Genomic DNA, 20870 nt, shown 5'->3' on the forward strand with positions numbered 1-20870 from the left:
GAAGCTGCCAGTGCCCCCATCCCATCCCATCCCATCCCATCCCATCCCATCCCATCCCATCCCATCCCATCCCATCCCACTCTCCGTCACCCTGAGCATTCCCACAGCCCCGCGGTGTTTGTGGTGTTTACACCACCCCAGTAATTACTTCCCTTTTTGTTTTCTTTAATAAATACGGATGTGCCACAAGTAAACTCCAGCGCAATAAAAGCTTTCTGCTGGATCCATAATTAATCACTGAGCTGAGCAAGGCGGGGAGGGCCGGTGGAAAACCCTCCCGCCGGCGCGGGCTGCGGGCTCACACCCGGCTGGGAGGGACCAGCGAAGCCGCGGTGGCAGCTTGGGGACAGCCCGGTGCCCTGGGGGCCACGGCAGCAGCCGAGGCCGGGGGTCCGTGGGCGGGCAGGGCTGTGCTGCACGCGGGTCTCGGCTTCCATTCCCAGCTGTGAGGAAACATCTGGAGCCAGCCCTCCCCGGTCGGTCGGGGAGCAGCTCCTTCCCTCCCTCCCTGCGGCCCCGGGAGCAGCCCCGGGCGGGCCGGCGGTGGCCGCGGCTCGGCATCGTCTCCGGGGATGCGGCCGGCTCCAGATGGCCGCTGGGCACCAGGTGCCGGGGCCGGAGCGGCAGAGGGTGGCTGGGGGTGACATCTGCCGTGTGTGACATCCGCGGCCAGCTGGCCCCGCCGCCTGCCAGCGTCGGGGGGAGCACGGCCCTGTCACCCCCATGGCGAGGGGTCCCCCCGGAGGGGCCGCTCCTGGCACATCCTTGGATGTCCCAGCTCTGTCCCCAGCACGGGCAGTCTGTCCCTGCCAGTCCCTGCACCTCCCCGGGGCTGTTGGCACCAGAAACCTCCCCCCCATGGCACACACCCCGGGGAGGGGGCTCATCCCTGCGGGGCGCCGGGGGCGGGGGGCTGGTGACACAGGGGGAGTGTGGAGAGTGACACTGGCGGTGGCAGGGCCGGGCTGGGTGCTGGGCACACCTGCAGGGAGGTGGCACACCTGCAGGGAGGTGGCACCCGCTGGCACTGGGGCCGACCCGGAGCTGCTGGGAGTGTTGGGAGCCTCCTGCAGCAGCCCTGCACAGGACAGGGGGGTGGTGGGGGAGAGAACAGGGTGTAAAATGGGAAGGGGGTGAGAGCTGTGCAGTGGGGACACAGCGTGGGATGGGAGGAACTGGGAAGGGGCTGTAGGATGGCAGGAACTGGGAAGGAGGTGTGGGATGGGGAGGAACTGGGGAAGGGGCTGTGGGATGGCAGGAACTGGGAAGGAGGTGTGGGATGGGGAGGAAATGGGGAAGGGGCTGTGGGATGGCAGGAACTGGGAAGGGGCTGTGGGATGGGGAGGAAATGGGGAAGGGGCTGTGGGATGGCAGGAACTCGGAAGGAGGTGTGGGATGGAGAGGAAATGGGGAAGGGGCTGTGGGATGGAGAAGTGTGCAGTGGGGAGGGAATGGGGACAGAGCTAAAGGACACAGAGGGATCTGTGCCATAGGGACAGGAGAGATGGGGATGGGGTGGGAAGGGAGCTGTGCCTGGGGAGGGAGGCGTGTGATGAGGAGCCGTGTGCTGGTGAGAAAGAGGGAGGGAGGGGTGGCAGTGGTGCAGCGGGGAGGAGGGGAAAGGGCAGATATGAAATGGGAACAGAGGGTGTGAATGGGGAGCCATGGAATGAGGAGGGAGCCAGGAGATGGAGAGGGAACCCTGAGAAACGGGGAGGGAGCTGGGCAGGGCCTCCAGTGCGGAGCCGTGTGAGGGAACTGTGCAAGGGTTGTGCCAAGGGGAACTGTGCAACGGAGCTGTGCAACCGAGCTGTGCCAAGGAGCTGTGCCACGGGGAGCTGTGCAATGGAGTTGTGCAACAGAGCTGTGCAACGGAGCTGTGCCGTGGGGAGATGTGCCATGGGTGCCATGGAGAGCCATGCCATGGAGACCTGTGCCATAAGCAGGAACTGTGCCATGGAGAGCTGTGCCATGGAGAGTTGTGCCATGAGCAGGAGCTGTGCCATGAGGAGGGAGCTGTGCCATGGAGAGCCATGCCATGGAGAGCCATGCCCTGTGTGCCATGGAGAGCCATGCCATGAGCAGGAGCCGTGCCATGAGGAGGGAGCTGTGCCATGGAGAGCTGTGCCATGGAGAGCCGTGCCATGGAGAGCCGTGCCATGAGGAGGGAGCTGTGCCATGGAGAGCCGTGCCATGAGGAGGGAGCTGTGCCATGGAGAGCTGTGCCATGGAGAGCCGTGCCATGGAGAGCCGTGCCATGAGGAGGGAGCTGTGCCATGGAGAGCCGTGCCATGAGGAGGGAGCTGTGCCATGGAGAGCCGTGCCATGGAGAGCCGTGCCATGGAGAGCCGTGCCATGTGTGCCATGGAGAGCCGTGCCATGAGCAGGAGCCGTGCAGGGGCGTTGGGTGCTCTCCCCCCAGCGCTGGGATCCCGGCCCCGTTTCCGCTCCCAGCCCGGTGGAAACGCACCTGGGCAGGTGGGCGGGGGTCACCGCGGCCGTGCCGCTCCACAGCCCTGTGCACAGCGGAACAGCACGGCTCCGGCAGGCCACGGGCCATGGGCCATGGGCCACGGGCCACCACGGGACCTCTGGGCGTGCCCGCAAGGCTCTGTGTCCCCAGGGTGTGGCTGTGTGTCCCCTCATGGCTGTGTGTCCCCTGGGTGTCTGTGTGTCCCCACATGGCTGTGTGTCCCCTCATGGCTGTGTGTCCCCAAGGTGGCTGTGTGTCCCAGGGTGTCTGTGTGTCCCCTCATGGCTGTGTGTCCCAGGGTGTCTGTGTGTCCCCTCATGGCTGTGTGTCCCCTCATGGCTGTGTGTCCCAGGGTGGCTGTGTGTCCCCACATGGCTGTGTGTCCCCACATGGCTGTGTGTCCCCACATGGCTGTGTGTCCCCTCATGGCTGCGTGTCCCCTCATGGCTGTGTGTCCCCAGGGTGTGGCTGTGTGTCCCCACATGGCTGTGTGTCCCCACATGGCTGTGTGTCCCCACATGGCTGTGTGTCCCAGGGTGGCTGTGTGTCCCCACATGGCTGTGTGTCCCCTCATGGCTGTGTGTCCCAGGATGGCTGTGTGTCCCCTCATGGCTGTGTGTCCCCACATGGCTGTGTGTCCCAGGATGGCTGTGTGTCCCCTCATGGCTGTGTGTCCCCTCATGGCTGTGTGTCCCCACATGGCTGTGTGTCCCAGGGTGGCTGTGTGTCCCCAGGGTGTGGCTGTGTGTCCCCACATGGCTGTGTGTCCCAGGGTGGCTGTGTGTCCCCACATGGCTGTGTGTCCCAGGGTGGCTGTGTGTCCCCAGGGTGTGGCTGTGTGTCCCCACATGGCTGTGTGTCCCCTGGGTGCGTCTGTGTGTCCCCAGGCTGTCTGTGCGTCTCTCGGATCTCTGTGCATCCCTGGGATGCCCGTGTGTGAAGGTTCCACGAGCCCAGGCCCTCCCTGCACCCTGCCCAAATCCCCAAATCCCCAAGTCCCCAAATCCCACAGACGAGGCCTGTGATCCCAGGACCCGCGGGGCAGAGCTGCAGCTCCATGACGCCACACCCGCCCGCCGCGACATCCGAGGACACCGGTGACACTGCGGGGGACTGCGGGCACGGTCAGCCCCGCGGAGCCCCGGCCCCGCCCCCCGCGGGCGTTTTGGGGCCAAATCCCCGCAAATCCGGTGCGGCGTGGCGGAACATTCGTGCGCGGAACGTTCGTGTCGCGGCGCCGCGTTCCCGCCGGAGCTGTTCGCGGCCGAAGCGGTCCCCCGGCGGCAGGTGAGGCCCCGCGGGGCTGCGGGAGGCGGCGGCGCCGGGGCGGCCCCGGGGCGGCCCCGGGATGTCCCAAAGCCGGGACGAGCCGAGCGGGGCCTGCTGCCCTCGGCCCGGAGCGCTCGGACCCGGCTCTCCTTCCGTGCGGGCGCCGCTGGCTGCGGGGCCTGGGCGGGGGCGCGCCTGTGGCCCGGTACCTCGGGAAGCCCGGCGCGGTTTTCGCCGATTCCTGCTCCGCGATGTGCCGTGAGTAGGCTGCGGGCAGAGAGCTGGAGGGTGGGAATCCGCTCCGGAGTGAGAGGAGAATAAAGCCCTGTGAGAGCACAGTTGCCCAGAGCGGCTGTGGCTGCCCCCGGCTCCCTGCAGTGCCCCAGGCCGGGCTGGACGGGGCTTGGGGCACCCCGGGACAGTGGGAGGTGGGGCTGGATGGGCTTTAAAGTCCCTTCCAACCCAAACCCTTCCCTGTTTTTTGTTCTGTGAGAAGGGGGGAACAGTCAGCACCTGTTTGATGCCTTTTCCAAGACCCTTGGTTACTTTATGATTTTGATGCCTTATTTGATTATCTGATGCCTTTTCCAAGTCCCTTGGCTACTTTATGATTTTGATGCCTTATTTGATTATCTGATGCCTTTTCCAAGTCCCCTGGTTACTTTATGGTTTTCTAATAAAGTATTTTTTTATGATTTTCTAAGAAGGCAGTATTTTTATCTCTGTCATAGGACAGCCAGGAATCCCTTTGTGTTCCCGTGCCTGTACATGAGGAAAGGGTGGAATCCTGCAGGTCAGGCTCGCTCTGGCCACACAGCCACAGCTGGAGCCAGGATCATTCCTATAATAACTCACTTTGCATCCTTTTACTCCAGGCAATGCATTTCATGCCCTTTATGCTCAGGAAGTGCAGAGGGGGGTGCACAAAGTGCCCAGGGCTGTGCAGTGGGTCAGCTCCCAGTCTGCACTGGTTTTGTTGTGCTGGGAGCTGGGGAGAGCCCTGCAGCTGCTTTGAGATCTTCAGCCTTGGGAGGAGGAGGAGGAGGAAGAGGGCTTGGATTTTCCTTTCCAGGGGATTTGAACCTTCCCTTCCAAGGCAGCAGAGCCACATCTCTGCACTGCCCTCCCCTTCCCGTGGGATCCAGGGACAGACTTTGTTTCCAGGTGTGTCTGTGGCACCAGGGATCCCTGAGCAAGGGGAGGGGGTGGCAAACAGCCCCTGGATTTACCTCTCCCTGTACCCCACGTGTCTGCACCCCAGCTCTGTAACACCCAGCGTTCCCAGGCCTGCCTGGAGGTGCTGCTGTGAATTGCTCCATGAAACACAGACTGCAGGGAACGGGGTAATTTGATTTTTGGAAAGAGGAACAGTGAGAGCACTGAGAGCATCAGCCACGCTGCTCCTGGGCAAAGCCATCTTCCAGTTCATGGCCCTCATCATGCTCAGGGCATTGACACCTTGCCATGGCCACGGGCTCAGTTTAGGGTGTGGATTAGGTCGGGTTTTTGCATTTCAGTCTCTCCAGAGCAATGCAGAGACGTCACACGAGCTCTGCCTTGAGCTGCTTTGTTTTTTTCCATGCTGGTGGCAAGTGTCAGGAGTTCCCACGGTCACCCCGCTCTGGGGCTGCAGCCTCTCTGCTCCCCCAGATGTTTCCACCCTAAATCACAAGCTTGTTTTGCAGAAGCAGAAATTGAGGTTGATTTGCAAAAGAAAATCTGAGCAGGGCCAGCGTCTGGGTGGGGAAATGCTCCGAGGGCAGAGGGGAGAGACCGCAGGGCTCACGGAAAATAAACCTGTGCAGCCTGAGCTGAGGCAGCCCTGATCAGCTCTGCCCCGGGGAGCTGCTGGGCTGGGTCCCCTTTGTTCCAGCTCCTCCCCACACTGGGAAGCTGGGCTGGGAGGCTCTTGGAGCTGAGCTGCTCCACTAATAGGCATTTATCAAAAAAAAAAAAAAAAAAAAAGGGAAAAATCAGGTTGTTATTGCTGGCGTCAGGGAAGTGTCACGGCCGCTCTCGGAGAGTGAGAGCTTGTCATCCTTTGGCTGCTTCCTCTTGTCATGGAACCTCTCTGGGGATGTTTTGGTGCTGATTGGATTCTGTGCAGCAAATCCCTCTCTCTCCCCTGCCACAGCCCTGTCCTCTCCTCTCTGCTTCTCCGTGCTCTATGGAGAGGGTGCTCCAGGCTGTGCAGAGGGGTTTGGGATTCGTCGCAGAATCGTGGAATGGCTTGGCTTGGAAAGGACCTTAAAGCCCATCTCATCTCACCCCCTGCCTGCCAGCAGCCCGGGACACTGGAAGGTGTCAGGGGGTGGAACTGGATGGGCTTTGAGGTCCCTTCCAGCCCAGACCATTCTGGGATTCTGTGAAAGCTGGTTCATCATGTAAATTAGCTGGATTTTAGGGGTTAGGGGCTGTGCAGGGAGGGGTCTCTGCCTCCTGTTCCATCGTGGCAGGACCCAGGGATGCTCAGGCTGCCCAGGATGTGGCACTCCGAGGCAGGGACATAAATAATACAGTGGATATTATTCAAATGAGGGCTGCCACTTTGCCTGGGTGGGAATAACCCCCTGGGTAATGCCTGCCCGTGCTGACGTGCTGCCATCATTGCTTTCTGCAGAGTCGCTCCAGCCCGGCCGTGCTGGCAGGATGCTGCTCCCCCTGCTCTTCCCCCAGCTGTGCCGGCCCCTCCGCTGCCTCCTGCGGGACCTGTCCCGCTGCACGTGGCACGGGAGGAGGGCTGGCTGTCCCCACAGGGCTCTGCACACAGCCTGGGCCACCTGCAGCAGTGACGTCACCCCTGTGTTCACCAGGGCCCTGGCTTTTGGGGACAAAGTGGCCATCGTTGACCAGAACGGGGAGCACACGTACAGGGACCTGCTCAGCCGCAGCCTCCGCTTGTCCCGGGAGATCTGCAGGCTCCTGCAGTGCCCCAGCAGGGACCTGAAGGAAGAGAGGATCTCGTTTCTGTGCCCCAATGATGCCTCCTACGTGGTGGCCCAGTGGGCTTCGTGGATGAGCGGGGCCATAGCGGTGCCCCTGTACAGGAAGCACCCGGTGCCCGAGCTGGAGTACGTGATCCAGGATTCCCAGAGCGCCCTGCTCGTCGCGGCCGAGGAATTCCTGGGGAAAATAACCCCCAGTGCCCAGAAACTGGGAGTCCCCGTGCTGCCACTTCCCAGGTCTGGTGGTGGTGGATGCACGAGCCCTGCAGCCACGGAGGAGGGGCCCTTGCCAAGCTGTTCCTCGTGGAAGGACAGAGGAGCCATGATCATCTACACCAGCGGGACCACGGGGAGGCCCAAGGGTGTCCTCAGCACCCACGAGAACGTGCAGGCTGTGGTGAGTGCTGCTGCCCCCCCTGCCAGGCTCGTGCCAAGGTACAAAGTCTTGGGATCTGGAGGGGATTTGGGGTTGCAAACACCGTTCCACTGCCAAATTCCTGCAGAGAGCTGTGGGGCTGCAGCTCTGGAGTCCTCCACGCTTGGAAGGTGAGCACACAGCAGCGTGTGAGGCTCTAAACCTTGGCCTGTTGGTGCTGCAGCTGCATCCCGAGGCAGGTGGATTCTCCTCCCTGCTTTCCTGGAAAGCAGAATGGATGAAACCTGTTGTAAAAATCCCGATTTCTTTGCCATTTGCTTTTCTGCCCCCTGACTAGGGGAGAATCTTTGCTCTTAATTGGAAAGTGTCTTAGCCCAGCCCAGTGCTGTGTGAATCCTGTGCATTATTCAGCTCTGTATCCCCAAGGCAAAAAAATCCATTAGCTCTCAGAGCCAAAAGGAATTAAAAGTTTGAATAAGCCTGCTGCCTGCCTCACCACTTGGTTATCAGTGCCTGCAACTGCCAGACTGCTTCCATCAGGGAAGGAGGGCAGGGAATGCAGGGGTGCCTCGAGAGCTGCTGCTGCTCTGGGCACTCGGATCCTGCAGTGTCCCAGCAGGAATGAAAGGCTTGATGGATGGAGCCAGGGCTTGGCTATATTGGGCAAAGAATCTGTTCCCTCACAAACATGCTGAATATTTGGGGGGGGTGGCCTGAGCAGTCCCCATCCTTTGTGCTGTCCTGCAGGAAATCTAAAAGCTGCTCGCTGCCCTGTGGAAGAGGGTTGTGAGAGACATGACCGAATTCCACTGCTCAGATGCTTTTCTTATTTTTAGGTGGCTGGAAATAAGCTTTGCAGTTGCCAGCACTGGGCTCTGAAGGGCATTGTTGACCCAGAAACCTGATAATTATCCCTTCAGATAATTATCCCTTCAGAGCAGAGTGTTTTGGAAGCTTGATGCTCTCATAATTTTTACTAACATGAAACCTACTTTCTGTTTATCAGCAATTTCCTGCTCCTACTGATTATCCCTTACAGGTGCTAAAAGCCTGATGTCATCAGTGTCCTAACTATGGCAACAGAATTCTGGGAAAATTAGCTTTTTGATTACTATTTCTGCCAAATCTTCACGTGCAGCAGTAGATTAATATTTTTGTATGTCCTACTTAAAATCAGTGTTGATATTTCCCAGGAACAAGGAAGGGCTTTGCTGATTTAAGGACACATCCTGACAGGATGCTGAAGGTGTTCCTTTTGCGTTCTTGCTGCTGTGGTGGGAATTTTTCTCCTGCTGATCCTAAAAGAAAGATTTTGTGCTCAGGCAGTCCTGGAATTCCTGCCAGGGAATCTGGGGCTTGAATACCTTGGGAATACCTCGGGAAAACCTTTCCTCCTGCCCTAAGGCCGCGCTGTTTGTTTTCTTCTGCAGACCACGGGGCTGGTTGAGAAGTGGGAGTGGAAGAAGGAGGATGTGATCCTGCACGTGCTGCCTCTGCACCACGTCCACGGGGTGATCAACAAGCTGCTGTGCCCGCTGTGGGTGGGAGCCACGTGCGTCATGTTCCCGGAATTCAGCGCGCACATGGTGAGCCCGGGGGGAAATCCAGCAGCAGGATTGCACCCAGAGCAGCCCTGGGAATGAGTTCCTAAGGAATTCCAGCCCCTTTAGCCACTGGCTGTGTGTGGGACACAGCAAAGGGAATTGGTTGGGTGCTCAGCCCGGGGTAGATGTGCTCTTCCAGAGGGTGCAGCTCGCGTGAGTGTGATGTTGGAATGGGAATGCTGCACTGCCCCTCCCAGCCCTGGCCTGGGGTCTGGCTGGGGCTGGGTGGACCCTTGTGTGTGCCCACCGAGAGTGTTTCCATCCAGAATTAGGGCTGTGGGGTTTTTGGTTTTTTTTTTTTTTTTTTACTGCCAGGAAAGGTGGAAATACTGTTTTTTCTCTTGTGTGTTAGTGGTGTGCTGCTTGCTGAATTCTTTAGTGACTTGCATTTCCCAAAATCCCCAAAACACTGAGGCTGGAAAAGACCTCCAAGGTCACCCAGTCCACCCTGTGACCAATCCCCACTTTGTCACCTGGCCCAGAGCACTGAGTGCCATGTCCAGTCATTCCTTGGACATCTCCAGGGATAGGGGCTCCACCACCTTCCTGGGCTGCCCCTGCCAAATTTTCCCCTTCCAGTCCTACATCCTTAGTGTTTTGTATTGCATTACATGACAGAGCACAGCCTTTTGAGTTTTTTGCAGCCCAGGTAAGGGAAATCCTGGTTTTCCTCACTTACATGGAAAGATGGCTCTTCCTCTGTGGAGAAACAAGAGTTAACAGAGCTGTCGGGTTGGACTCAGTGATGTGAGAGAGAGTTTCCAGATCCAGACCTTCTTGCAGCTTTTAGGAAAAGTGGCAGGAGGGAAACCTTACTGGAATGATGCTGTTATAAAGCTGTTTTCTATCTGAGCCAGGAAACAGCAGTGCCAGTGTTGTGCTTATCCTTTGTTCTCTGCAGCAGTGGCACACGATGGGGAGAGGGGAAGGGAGAGGCAGCAGTAAAGGTGGAACAGGTTCTACATTTCCCAGCCCCTGGGATGCAGCACCATCCATCCACATCTCCCAGTGTCCTGGGTGGTGTCTGCAGTGTCACTTTTAAGGGACAGTTGGGTTTTCAGGTGCTGCTGCTGCTCGGAGCAGAAAGGAAGCAGAAGTGTTGTCATTACAGAGTTCCCTGGGAAAGCCAAAGGAGCCCGTGCTGGCTAACTGCCAGGCTGCTCTCCCTGCCTGTGTTTATCCCCATGCTGGGAAGGCTTGTCCCATGGAAAGGACAAAGTGCACGGGTGTGGGATACACCTGGAGGTCTCTGGCTTTGCTGCTGCCAGGTGAGGGCGGGCCCAGCTTCGACCGGAGCGGCCGCAGGGCCAGGTGATTCTTTATGGCTCATTTCTGCTTCTCAGAGCAGCAGCCACAGAAAATTCACACTTCCTTTTTCTGTCAGGGTGGCTGTGACACCTGAGCACTGATCCTTTTTTGGGGGTACAGCCCCGGAACCCCAGCAGGGCAGCTCTGCACTTCCAGAGTAAATTGGTAGGATGCTGTGGTAGAAGGCAGGACGGTCCCTGGCTGCCATAGCCTGTGCTTTCACCCCAATGATTGCTGCCAAGTTGTCCTCCCCGACGTTAGGGTGACCCCAAAGGCTCGGGGTGCAGCTGGAGCAGCGCTGGAGGTGCCGCTGAGAGGCTGGAGCGAAGCCTCTGGAGGGCGCGGTGCTCCACATCCTGTGCCACCGGTGATTGATGCTCCCTCGCACCCTCGCCTTTTCCTCTGCTCTCTCCCGACATCTGCAAATCAATGAGCTGACGTTGAGGGATGGGGTCGGGATGGGGGAGCGGGACCCCCCTCCTGCCTGCTCTGATCAGAGCTGTCCCCAGATGTGACACCAGGGACACGCGGGGACAGCCCTGGGGGCGGCCGCTTGACCCTGGAGCTGAACTTGGGCACGGAGGGCGGCTGGCGCCGGGCGGGGCTCGGAGGGACGGCATTTGCTTCTCCGGTTCCTTTCATTCCCGTTATTTTTCCGAGAGCCTCCCGTGGGAGCTGCAAGTGGTTTTGATCGACACTCCAAAGCGAGCACGGGAGGGTAAATAAGGCTTTCTCCTGGAGTTTATTGCAAGCTGCCTTTCAGTTCCACTCTATTTTCACCAGCTGTTTACAAAGTGCCCTTTGCTACTGCAATCAGCTTGCAGCAAAGCAGCAGTGGAGGATTTTGCCAAAGGAGCCCGAGTTTTGCCGTGTGCTTTTTTTCCTTGGCTGCACCTTGAGAAAGCAGCCAATTATAGTGTGATATAAAGAAACTCGACTGGCAGCTAAAACACTTGACAGGCTGATCAAAACAAGGCGAGGAACTTACTCTCAACCTGCTGCAGACATATTTAGCCTTGAGTGATACTGGCAAAGGTTCAAGAGAAACCGCAGCAGCACGCCCGATGTGTGTTTGGTTTCTAATCACTAACACTTCATTATACAAAATAAATACTTTATTATTACAGTGTTTATTAAATTACATAATTTGCGGCGTGCCTTATAGTCGTGGATACAGATGGCAGTCTGGTTTTGGTGGTGGGAATAATGCTCTTTTTTTTTTTTTTTTTTCCCCTGAAAAGACATTCCCAGCTCCAGACCACAGCTTGCTTGTCGTTCCCCGCCGTGCAGGGGTAGGAGGTGGCAGCTTTCAGACCTTTACGTCTGGTTTTGGGAGCTGTCCAAGGAAAGGTTAAAAATCAGGACTGTGGAGTAGCCCTGGTGTCCTGACCAACATCCTTCCTCTCACTAAAACAGCATCTGATGTCTGTGGCTACTGCCGAGGCCACGACGACTCGTTAAAGTGTGCTGAGGTGCCTCAAGCGTGAAAGTTGCTGCATAAAATCAGATTCTTTTTATTAAATGAGGACATCCATTACGCTGCACTAGCTACTGTACATGTTATAATTCACTTTATAGCACCATCTGTTAAGACTGTCTTGCTTAAGCTTTTCGTAGCATTTTTTTATTGCAAGTTATTAAAAAATATGGCTGCGTCTATTAATCATTTATTAATAAAGGGTTTATAAATGGACCCTTAGTTTCCAGAATTAGTCGACTCGTACGTGATGTACTGAGTCCTCTGGTGCTCGTGCTCCTTGGGGTGCAGTGTCTTCACAGGGAGCCCATGGGAGCAGCATCCAGTGCTCCTGTCTGGGCTTCAGGGGTTGGGAATGGCAGGGATGGCTGTGGGGGGAGACTCTTCAGCACAGGCAGGGATGGAGCAGGCAGGAGAACAGCAGTGAGCCCGAGGGGTGCTCTGCCAGCAGCTGTGTGGGGCATGGCTGGCTGTGATGTTACTGGTTTGCTGTTTCATTGGTTTTCAAGGGTGAGAAGTGTGAGGGCAGAAACCTCCTCTGGAGCCAGAGCAAGCTGCAGCCTCAGCATCCCTGTATGATCCTCCCCCCATATCCTGCTCCCAAGCTGAGTTTACTCTTCCAGCTGCACTGTTCCTGTTTGCATTTCTCAGCTGCTGCTGGCCTGTCCCAGGTGCTGGAGTGGGAATTTCTTGTCCAGGAGTAGGGATTTTAAAGGTGCTGTGCTTGTACAAATTTTGTGCACGTTGGTGACAGAGGTGAAGAGGTGACTGTCTCTGTTAAGGAAGGAGTGCAGGGGGAGCCTTCTCCTCCTGGCCAAGTGCTTTTGGAAGGCTCTGAGCATCAGGAGGGCTTGCACCAAGCACCCTTTGGAGCATCCATTCCCAGTGACTGCCTCCCTCCATCTCCCTCCCTGCATCAGTTGAAGCACAGCCTGTGGTGGGACTGTTGCTCTGTGGAAAAGTCAGTGAGTCTGGAGAGACAGACCCGGGGCAGCCCAGGGTGCCCTGTGCTTGCTGTGACAGTCACACACTGATGTCCCCATTCCAGACCAGGCACTCCTTGGACAGGACCATTTTGGAGCAAATGGTGAGGTCAGTGTCTGGTTTACAGGATCCTCTGCTGTGGTTTTTGGACAAAGAGGATCCATTTTGGGCTTGAACAACAGGAAGAGCTGCTCTTTGCCTTGGACACCCCCGACCTTGCCTTGAGGGGAAGATGTTCCAATGGCAAAAGTTTCCCTGTCAGCTCTCTGCATTGATAAACACGAGAGCAGATCCTGGGAGGTCTTCCAGCCTCTTGTGCAGAGTGGGAAATAAGAGTACTGAAAAACCTGAAGGAAGAAACTTGCTGTGCTGAGTGATGGGAGAAGCTGATGGAAATCTCCACTCCGGGTGACCCAGTTGTGGCGCGTGCTGCCCGCTCGGCTCCGCTGGGCAGGTTTGAGCTGTGATGTGCTGCCTGTGCAGTGACAGCCCTGGCTGTGCCCTGCAACCCCTTCCATGATGAATATGCCAAGATGCAGATTTCCTGCCCTGCAGTTCCAGGAGCTGCTGTTTCAGTGCCAGCCTCGCTGCGTGTCTGACTTAAGGTGCTCTGAGGATCAAGCCCTCTAAAAACCATGCCCTGTTTTACAATGTCACACTCAAAGCCATCAAAATCATCTTGTTTGGATCCTTCTTTCTAGGGAAATAGGAGTGCTGTGTGCCCAAAGGTGGTGTGTGATTCGGGACAAGCTTCCCCTGGTGTTCTGTCCCCCGTGGCACCTTTTCCCCATGGTAGGAGGGAGCTGCAGGCCTGGCACAGGATGAGTGGGAGGTGTTGCTCCGGGGTGCTGCTGCATCGTGTGCTCACAGCCCTGAATTCCTGAAGGCCTGGGCTGTATCTGGGAGCAAACTTTGTCCTTGTCACTGCTGCTCTCTGTGTGAGCCAGGCTGGGCTGGGTGCTGGGGCTGTCTACCTTGGCTGGGCTGCACAGGGAGATCCAGGGCTCGGCAGTCGCTGTTGCCTCCGGGAAGGAGAAGCGTGCACTGCACTGAGCCTCTCCCCTGGATCTGTCACTTCTGCAAACATCACTCTGGGCAGCTCTTTTGGTTTATTTTTAAAAGAAAAGCAAATCCAAGCAGAGGAGCCTGAGCTCCAATATCCAGGCACGCTGGGGATCACGGCCCCCATCCAGCTTCAGCTGGAGAGAGGCTGAAAGTCTTTTCATCTGTTAATGGGAGGCTTCAGAGGAGTAATTTTATTTCAGACTCAAAGAGGAGTCGGTGGAGGGAGGAGCAGGTCACTAGTGAATGGATTATGTTTGATCACTTCTCACAGACCTGGCTTTAAAAAGTTAGAGGTTTTCTTTCCCATCTCCCCAGATCTGCCGTCTGTCCTCAGCATCTGTTCCCAAGTAATGCCTTTTGATGTGTGTGGGGAAATATAAAAAATGGAACCAGAGCCTGTCATATTTACTTATATTTCCAGGTCCTAGGGAAAGCACTTGCTCCTTTCAGTATGCCTCCAGCATAGGAAGGGTTTAAAAGCTTCAGCCTGGAATGCAGAGGGGCCATCAAACTGTGCTGATGAATAAATGATTAAAACCAGAGTCACACAGAGCGCAAACAGTTTGGGGTTAGAACAAACATGAGACGAAGCCACCGAGGGCCTGATTTCTCTTTGAAGAGAAGAATGTTCCTCTCTCTCTGTGTATTGGTTGTGAAGTGTTGGAGGCTCAGTCCCTGGGAGAGAGCAGAGCTCCCCTTGGTGCTCTCCTACCTCATGTGCCCATCTGATCTTTTGGGATAATTTGGTGTCGGATGTGTGAGCGTGGTCCTGCAGTCCCTTGGCTGCTGCTGTTGAGTTACAGGAGCTTCCCACCCTCTTCTTTGGCACAGGATCTCACCAAACAAGCAGCTGCTTTGGCCACAGCCCTGTTGCTCCCACAGACATTCCAAAAATCACCGGCATCCCTTTTCCTCGATGGTGCTCCCCACATGGCAGCAGGCAGTGCTAAACACAGACCCATCTCCCTGAGCAAGAGGGAAGTAAAGGGCTGAGTTAACCTTCCATTAGAGGCATTGTTATTTTTGAAAAGGCTTGAAAAGATTCAATTACAACTGAAAATGGCACAATAATTTTATAGAAGAGAGGAGCTCTTGTGTCTGTCAATAGAGGCTGCACCGCGGGCTGGCTGTGATCCGTTTGTGGGCTGATGGAAAAATCCATGCTGATATTTGCTTCCTTTACAGCTTGTAGTTCTTCTGACTGGTTTTGAGAATCTTCTATCAGCCAAAATCTTACATGGTTTAGCACATAACTGGGTTTGCCACTGATTCTTCTCGTTTTGCATGAGAAGATGCCCAGGTATTGGATTTGGTGTTTCTGGCTGGTTCGGGGCATGGCACATCTCCCTCTCTAAAGGGAAAAGTTGTTGCCTTTTCTCCTCTGTGCTCACATCTCTTCCTTCAGGTGACCTTAGCAGGTCTGGAGGCTGGTTGGGAAGGTTGCTGTATGGACTGGCCATCCTCACTCACCATCTGCGTGCTGGGAAAAATAAGTGGGAAAAATCTCCCAGCTGTGCCTTGCTGCGCTTGTTTTGTACCCACTGGTGTCATTTTCTCCTTTTTTTTTTTCTTTAATGATGGCAAAATCCCACTGGCCAGCTCATGATATGCTTTTGAGCAGTGGGAGGGGAGGAAAATCAGGAATGTCACGCTGACAGGAAGGCTCTTGGGAACATTAGGTCTCCCACTTCTCTGCTGGCACAGGCAGCCCTGACCCAAAGCATTCCCTGCCGTTATTGCTGGTGGGAAGCTCTATCCACTCTTGCTTTCTTGCAGTGAGAAACTTCGTTTCTAGCCCTTGGTTATCTTAAAAGGAATCTTGATCCATCTCCTGAGCATATTCCATGGGAAGGCTGTTGCTTCCCTTCTTTGCAGAGCCTGGCAGCCCTGGCACACGGTGCCATGTTTGCTTCCCGAATCCATGGCTTTTTTAAAGCACTTGGAGGCATCAGGTGAGCAAAACAAAACAGAACATTGGGCTGCCAGTGCCCTGTGCACGGGGAATTAACGTGGTGACAGTGACAGTGGGATAACTCGGGGTATGGACGGTGCTGCTCCAAGCCCGGCGCTGTCGGGGGATGCTGGGTGCTGCAAGGACAAAGCTGGCGCCTTGCACGGGATTGATTGATTAGTCCCAGGTAACGAGGCTTTCCCAGATCCCTCTCTCAAAGCCTGGAGTTACAGTTAGAAGCCAGGAATAGCTGTTCCAGCTGGCTGGGCAGTGCCAAGCCCTCCGGCCAGCTTGGGCTCTGCGGAGCGCTCGGAGCTGCCAGCTTTGTCCCACGGCTTAGTCCTGCTAAAACACATGGGAAGGATCCAGATTTGGCTGAGCAGGAGCAGAGCAGGTGGAGAGGTCTGGCTGTCAGCAGATCACCCCAGCAGCTGGTGGCACAAATCCAAAGGCAGCTGCTTATCCTCAGGAAGGGTCTGTTGCTGGGTGAGCTGGACTGACAGGGAAAAGCTGCTCCTGTGGCTGCAGTGCAGGAGGGAGGATTTTATCTAAGGCAGGAGTTGAGCTGGCAGAGGGGGACAGGGGACTCTGGGGTGCAAGGGAGACTTGCTCTGTTTAGATGGGTTTGGGGTTTTTCAGATCCAAAGTCATGTGACAAAAACTCTGCTGCATGGCCAGACTGGAAGTCTGCCTGCGCTCCCACAGCTGCTCGGGACTTGGGAAGGCAAAACAAAATCACACAGCAAGGACTGAACAACCCCTGAGCATCTGTTTCCATTCAATCCCCTCAGCACAGTCCTGGTCCCTGCTTGCCATCACGTGTCCTTCCCTGCCCACAGCAATGGCTCTCAGAGCACCAGGCTGAGGAGAGCAGATCCATCCAGCCCTGGCTTTGGAGAGATCCTTCTCCACCCTGCTGCCTAGAATGGGAAAGATATTGGGGAAAAAGGGGGCTGGGAAATGATGCCTTGGGTTTTAGCTTTTCTGTTTTTCAGGTTCTCTGCTGCCTGGTGTTTAACTCTGAAATTTCTTATTAGGTGTTAATAGGTTCTCTTCACAGGGTAGCTGGACAAAGCAATCCCTTCCCAGCTGGAGAATCAAGGACAACCTTACCCAAAAAGCACCAACAACAGCAAAGGGAAGGGGGCAAGCCAGGGGCTTGGGACTTCATGACCTGGAGCTGTAACTGGACAATTAAACCCAATATGTAGATGAACCAAAACTTAGAAAAGTGTAAACACCCGTGACTGGGATCCATCTTGGATTCAACCTGGCTGTAGCCCTGGCCAGGCTCTTGTGCTGCCCAAGGTGTGTCCTTTTAAGGCCTTGCAATAAATACCTGTTTTTTCCATTTAGCTCTGTCTACTCTCTGTTCCAGACCAGCCTCTCAAGGCAGCAGTTCAAACATGGGGGAGGTCAGACCCCTCTAAATGCACTTTTACCTAATCTGGCTGGTAGGTGGGTTTCTGCAGGGACTGAAATGTTCCCTCTCTGGACCTATCACCCATGAGTGCAGGAAGTCACATCCCAGTTCTGCTTTCCTTTCCCAGGGGATCTTGGCAGTGCTCGTGTCCCACCTGCCGGGGTGTCCAGTGGCTTTGCACCTTGTGCATTCAACTCTCCCCACCCAGGGCTGTCCCTGGGCTGGGAGGCAGCGTGAGCTCCCTCCTGTTGGGTGGGACAGTGCCTCTGTGGATGTGTCCTGCTCTGTTAACAACAACCACCCGGCGCTGGGAGGGTTTTTTTAGGAGCTGATTGTTCTGGAGCAGCGGAGTGCGAGATGCGGGGGGAGGCGGCGCCGGCGCAGCCAAGGAGAAAGGGATGAAACGGAGCCCGAGCGAGCAGAACGGAGGGAAGGGGCAGAGTGACAGCATGAAGGAGAATCCCTGGCTCACCTTCAATCAATCCCTGCCTCGCCTCGCTCGTGTGCAGCTGAGCGTGCGCGGGGAGCGCCGAGGCAGCGCTCGGTGTCAGGAGCTGTTAGGGAATACATTTGTCACCGGCGGGGCAGGGACTGGGCTCTGATTTATTGATGGCTTTGCATCGCTCCTGCCTTGGGAAGGGCTTACCTGGCAGGGAGAGCGCTGAGGTGTGGCAGGAACGGGCTCAGGTGTGACAGTTGTGCCTCTGACCCGCGGTTGGCTGCGCAGAGGTGTCGTTGTCCACATCCCAGCAGAGCTGGCTGCTGGAATTTGCCCCCATTCATAGTTCCCACAGGTCAGCAGGAGTTGCAGCTGAAGAACATTATTCCCACAGGGAACATCCCTCTCAGGAAGAGTGTGGCTGGGGTAGTGGCCCTCCTGAAAAGCCTCTGTCTCCTGCTGCCACTGCTTTACCTGTGCATTCTGGTGGCTCCTCTGAGCTCGCCAGGGACATGGCTCTCTGTACCTCACCATTTTCATGAAGTCTCACTCCCAGTGCCTGATTCCTCTCTTCCCAGCTTTGCCTCAGAGGTTGAGGTCCATGGGCTCCAAGCTGTGTATTGTGTATCAGGTGTGGGCCGTGTCTTTCCAAAGAAGAGCTCCTGTGCTTTGGAATACTGGTGGCTTTGTGCTGCCTTTGAAGAGCTGTGCATGATAAGGGAATGAGCTGATTCTGCCACAAGCTTCTATCTTCGTGAGCAAATTCTTGGCTGCAGCATGACAGGACTAACAAATGCCATTTCCATCATCTCATGAGTGATGATGGGTGCGGGATCCACTGGTGGGATGAGAGATGAACGTTGTGCCTTGGGAAACAAGGGCATGATGAAAGTTGGGATCTTGTTTTGGACAGGGATGGGGGCACACAACAGCTTCTAGCTGTACTTCCAAGAAACCTTAGATAGCAAAGGTGTATTTTCATCCATGTGTGTTCCCTTCCTTCCTAGGTGTGGAAGAAGCTCCTGAGCTCCCAGGCTCCCCGTGTCAATGTGTTCATGGCAGTGCCCACCATCTATGCCAAGCTGATGGAATATTACGACGAGCATTTCACCCAGCCCCAAGTGCGGGATTTCGTGCGTGCCTTTTGCCAGGAGAACATCAGGTGGGTGAGCTGTGGGCAGGGGCTGGTTTGCTGGGTGCTCCAGGTTTTCCTTTCAGCATCACTTCTTTCAGTGCTGGTTGTTGTGCTTTGGTGTCTCTGTGACAGGAACAAGGGTGACATTATTTAATTATGAGCCACTCTTGCATGGGAGAGCCAGAAGGGGCTCGTTATGTGTCACCCTGTGTAACATAGGGCTGAGGACTTTGTCCTGCAGGCCAGGCTTGTACTCCAGGATCTCTTTTAAGAGGCTGTCCTGCTTAACTTAAACCCCATATCAGGCTGAGAATGTGAGGGGCATCTCTGGTACTGGCTAAAAGGATTTTGGGGCTGCAGGTTTTACGTAGAACTTTTTGTGCCCGTGTGTCAGGCTGCAAATTCCCTGGAGCAAAGGTGCTCTCAGGTACTCTCTTACCTGGCCTTTCCCTGTGCAGGTTAATGGTGTCAGGCTCAGCAGCCCTGCCTGTGCCTGTCCTGGAGAAGTGGAAGAGCATCACGGGGCACACCTTGCTGGAGAGGTATGGGATGACTGAGATTGGGATGGCGCTTTCTAACCCTCTGCATGGAGTCCGTGTCCCAGGTAGGAGTCTCCAGGGGGTGCCCCCTGTTTGGAGGCGTTTGCTGGGAAGTGCTCTGGGCTGTTCTCTGCACGTGAGTGAGGAGAGGCCACGCCAGGAACAAGGGTGCTGGGAATTGGCACTGGGGATTCAGGACATGGATGTGTGGGAAGTGGCTGCTGGGTTTCCCAGGGATCAAAGCTGTGTGTGCAGAGCTGGCAGTGGTGCCCACTGGCCTGACCAGGCTGGCACGCTCCAGACTGATGCTCTGTTATTTCCAAAATCTTAGTGAATTGAAGGAATGTTTCTTCAGCCCCTGCTGCCTGGAGTTGTATTTCTGGGTGGTGTCACACAGGATTCTCCACACAGCAGTGCTTGTCCAACCCATCAGTGCTGAACACTTAAAATAGGACGTCTGCTCACTCTTATTTTAGTGCCTGTTTCTTGCCTCTTCAGGAATTCAAAATTGTCACACCTCGCTGTACACTCTGGGCCTGTTCTCTCCTTGTCTTCCCCCCCTTCTCTGAGCTACACTTTGTGATTCCTCTCCATAGCTGTACTTTCTGGAACCTAGAAATAAATTGATCTGAGACATTGCAAATGTAAAATGCCCCCACTCTCCCTGTGGTTGGAGCGTGGCCATCTGTGTGCCCACCCTGTGCCACCTGCCTCCCCACAGGCTGTCTGTGCAGGCATGGCACCATATGCAGCCTCCTGGGGAACTGGTGTTACCCCAGAGGGGGTCCTGGGTGTCACAGCTTCCCACAGCACCCCAATCCCATGGGATGCAGGAACTGGGTTCTGCAGGGGTGGCACAGGGAGAGGAGAAGCCAAAACTCCCCCTCGTTGACTCCTCAGCCTGAGAACAGCTTGAAATGCAAACTCTGTTTTACTTTTGCAGGGTAACTGTCATTCCCTCACCCCACCTCAGCCCGTTTTATCTTCCTCCAGCAGCCCCATCCCTGCAGGCAGGAGAGGGAAGCAGGAAAAACAAGACTCCCATCTGCAGGAGCTCGAGCTGTGTGTGAGCCTCACACCCCAGGGGGACAGGGCAGGGATCATTGCACTGTCCCTGTGTTATATTTGCTTTTTATTGATTTTTGTGAGGGAAAATGAGTGGAGACTCCAGAAATTTCCCAGGGGATTAAAAGAGAAAAGGAATAAGACTGAAAGTATCATGGCAGTGCACAAGCTGGCACCCAGAAGGGCAGCTCCTGCCCCAGAGCTGGTGGCTGTGCTCCTGAGGCATCATCCCTGTGGATCCTGGGGTCTGTAGGGGACCTGGGCACAAATCCTCTTGTGCAGCCAAAGCAGAGGGGCTGGGGACTGTCACTCCAGCCCCATCCAGGGGCTCCTGCAGCCCCGAGAGGGGAGGGAAGTGTCTCACAAAGGTGGGGATCAGCAAGAAACCGTACAGAAAGGAGGCTATAATTGAATAGGCTTGATTAATTTATTTCAGGAAGTGTCAGCTGGGAAGCAGATGGGTGAAGCTGAGGCATAATTTACTGGAGCTGTGAAAAAGCTTTTGATCTAGTGCCCTGTTAGAGGCTGGGTAGGAGGTCACCAGGTACCACAGGGATCCCAGAGGCAGCTGATGGTGGGCTGGGAACAGGGGACATCTGCCAGAGGATTTCTCCTGGACTGGGAGCAGCACATGACCTTCTCTCCTGCTTTGACCTGTTGGAGTGAGCCCAGAGGAGGCACCAGGAGGATCAGAGGGATGGAGCACCTCTGCTGAGAGAACTGGGATTGTTCAGCCTGGAGAAGAGAAGGCTTTGGGGTGACCTAATTGTGGCCTTCCAGTTCCTGAAAGGCTTTCCTACAAGGAAGATGGAGTGGG

The 20870-nt window shown here is 55.8% G+C and overlaps 1 protein-coding gene across 1 annotated transcript in view; it reads left to right on the top strand.

The window, feature by feature from the left end:
- Nucleotides 1-3854: 3854 nt before the first annotated feature.
- The window catches only part of ACSF3 (acyl-CoA synthetase family member 3), a 53573-nt gene continuing 36557 nt past the window's right edge, over nucleotides 3855-20870 (top strand). The window contains exons 1-5 of the mRNA XM_053952432.1: nucleotides 3855-4000; nucleotides 6363-7084; nucleotides 8494-8649; nucleotides 18322-18476; nucleotides 18908-19053. Coding sequence (XP_053808407.1) covers nucleotides 3994-4000; nucleotides 6363-7084; nucleotides 8494-8649; nucleotides 18322-18476; nucleotides 18908-19053 — 1186 coding nt within the window. The 5' untranslated portion in view covers nucleotides 3855-3993. The remainder of the gene's footprint in view (nucleotides 4001-6362; nucleotides 7085-8493; nucleotides 8650-18321; nucleotides 18477-18907; nucleotides 19054-20870) is intronic.

The sequence above is a fragment of the Vidua chalybeata genome, chromosome 11 (assembly GCF_026979565.1).
Source record: "Vidua chalybeata isolate OUT-0048 chromosome 11, bVidCha1 merged haplotype, whole genome shotgun sequence".
Classification (NCBI taxonomy): domain Eukaryota; kingdom Metazoa; phylum Chordata; class Aves; order Passeriformes; family Viduidae; genus Vidua; species Vidua chalybeata.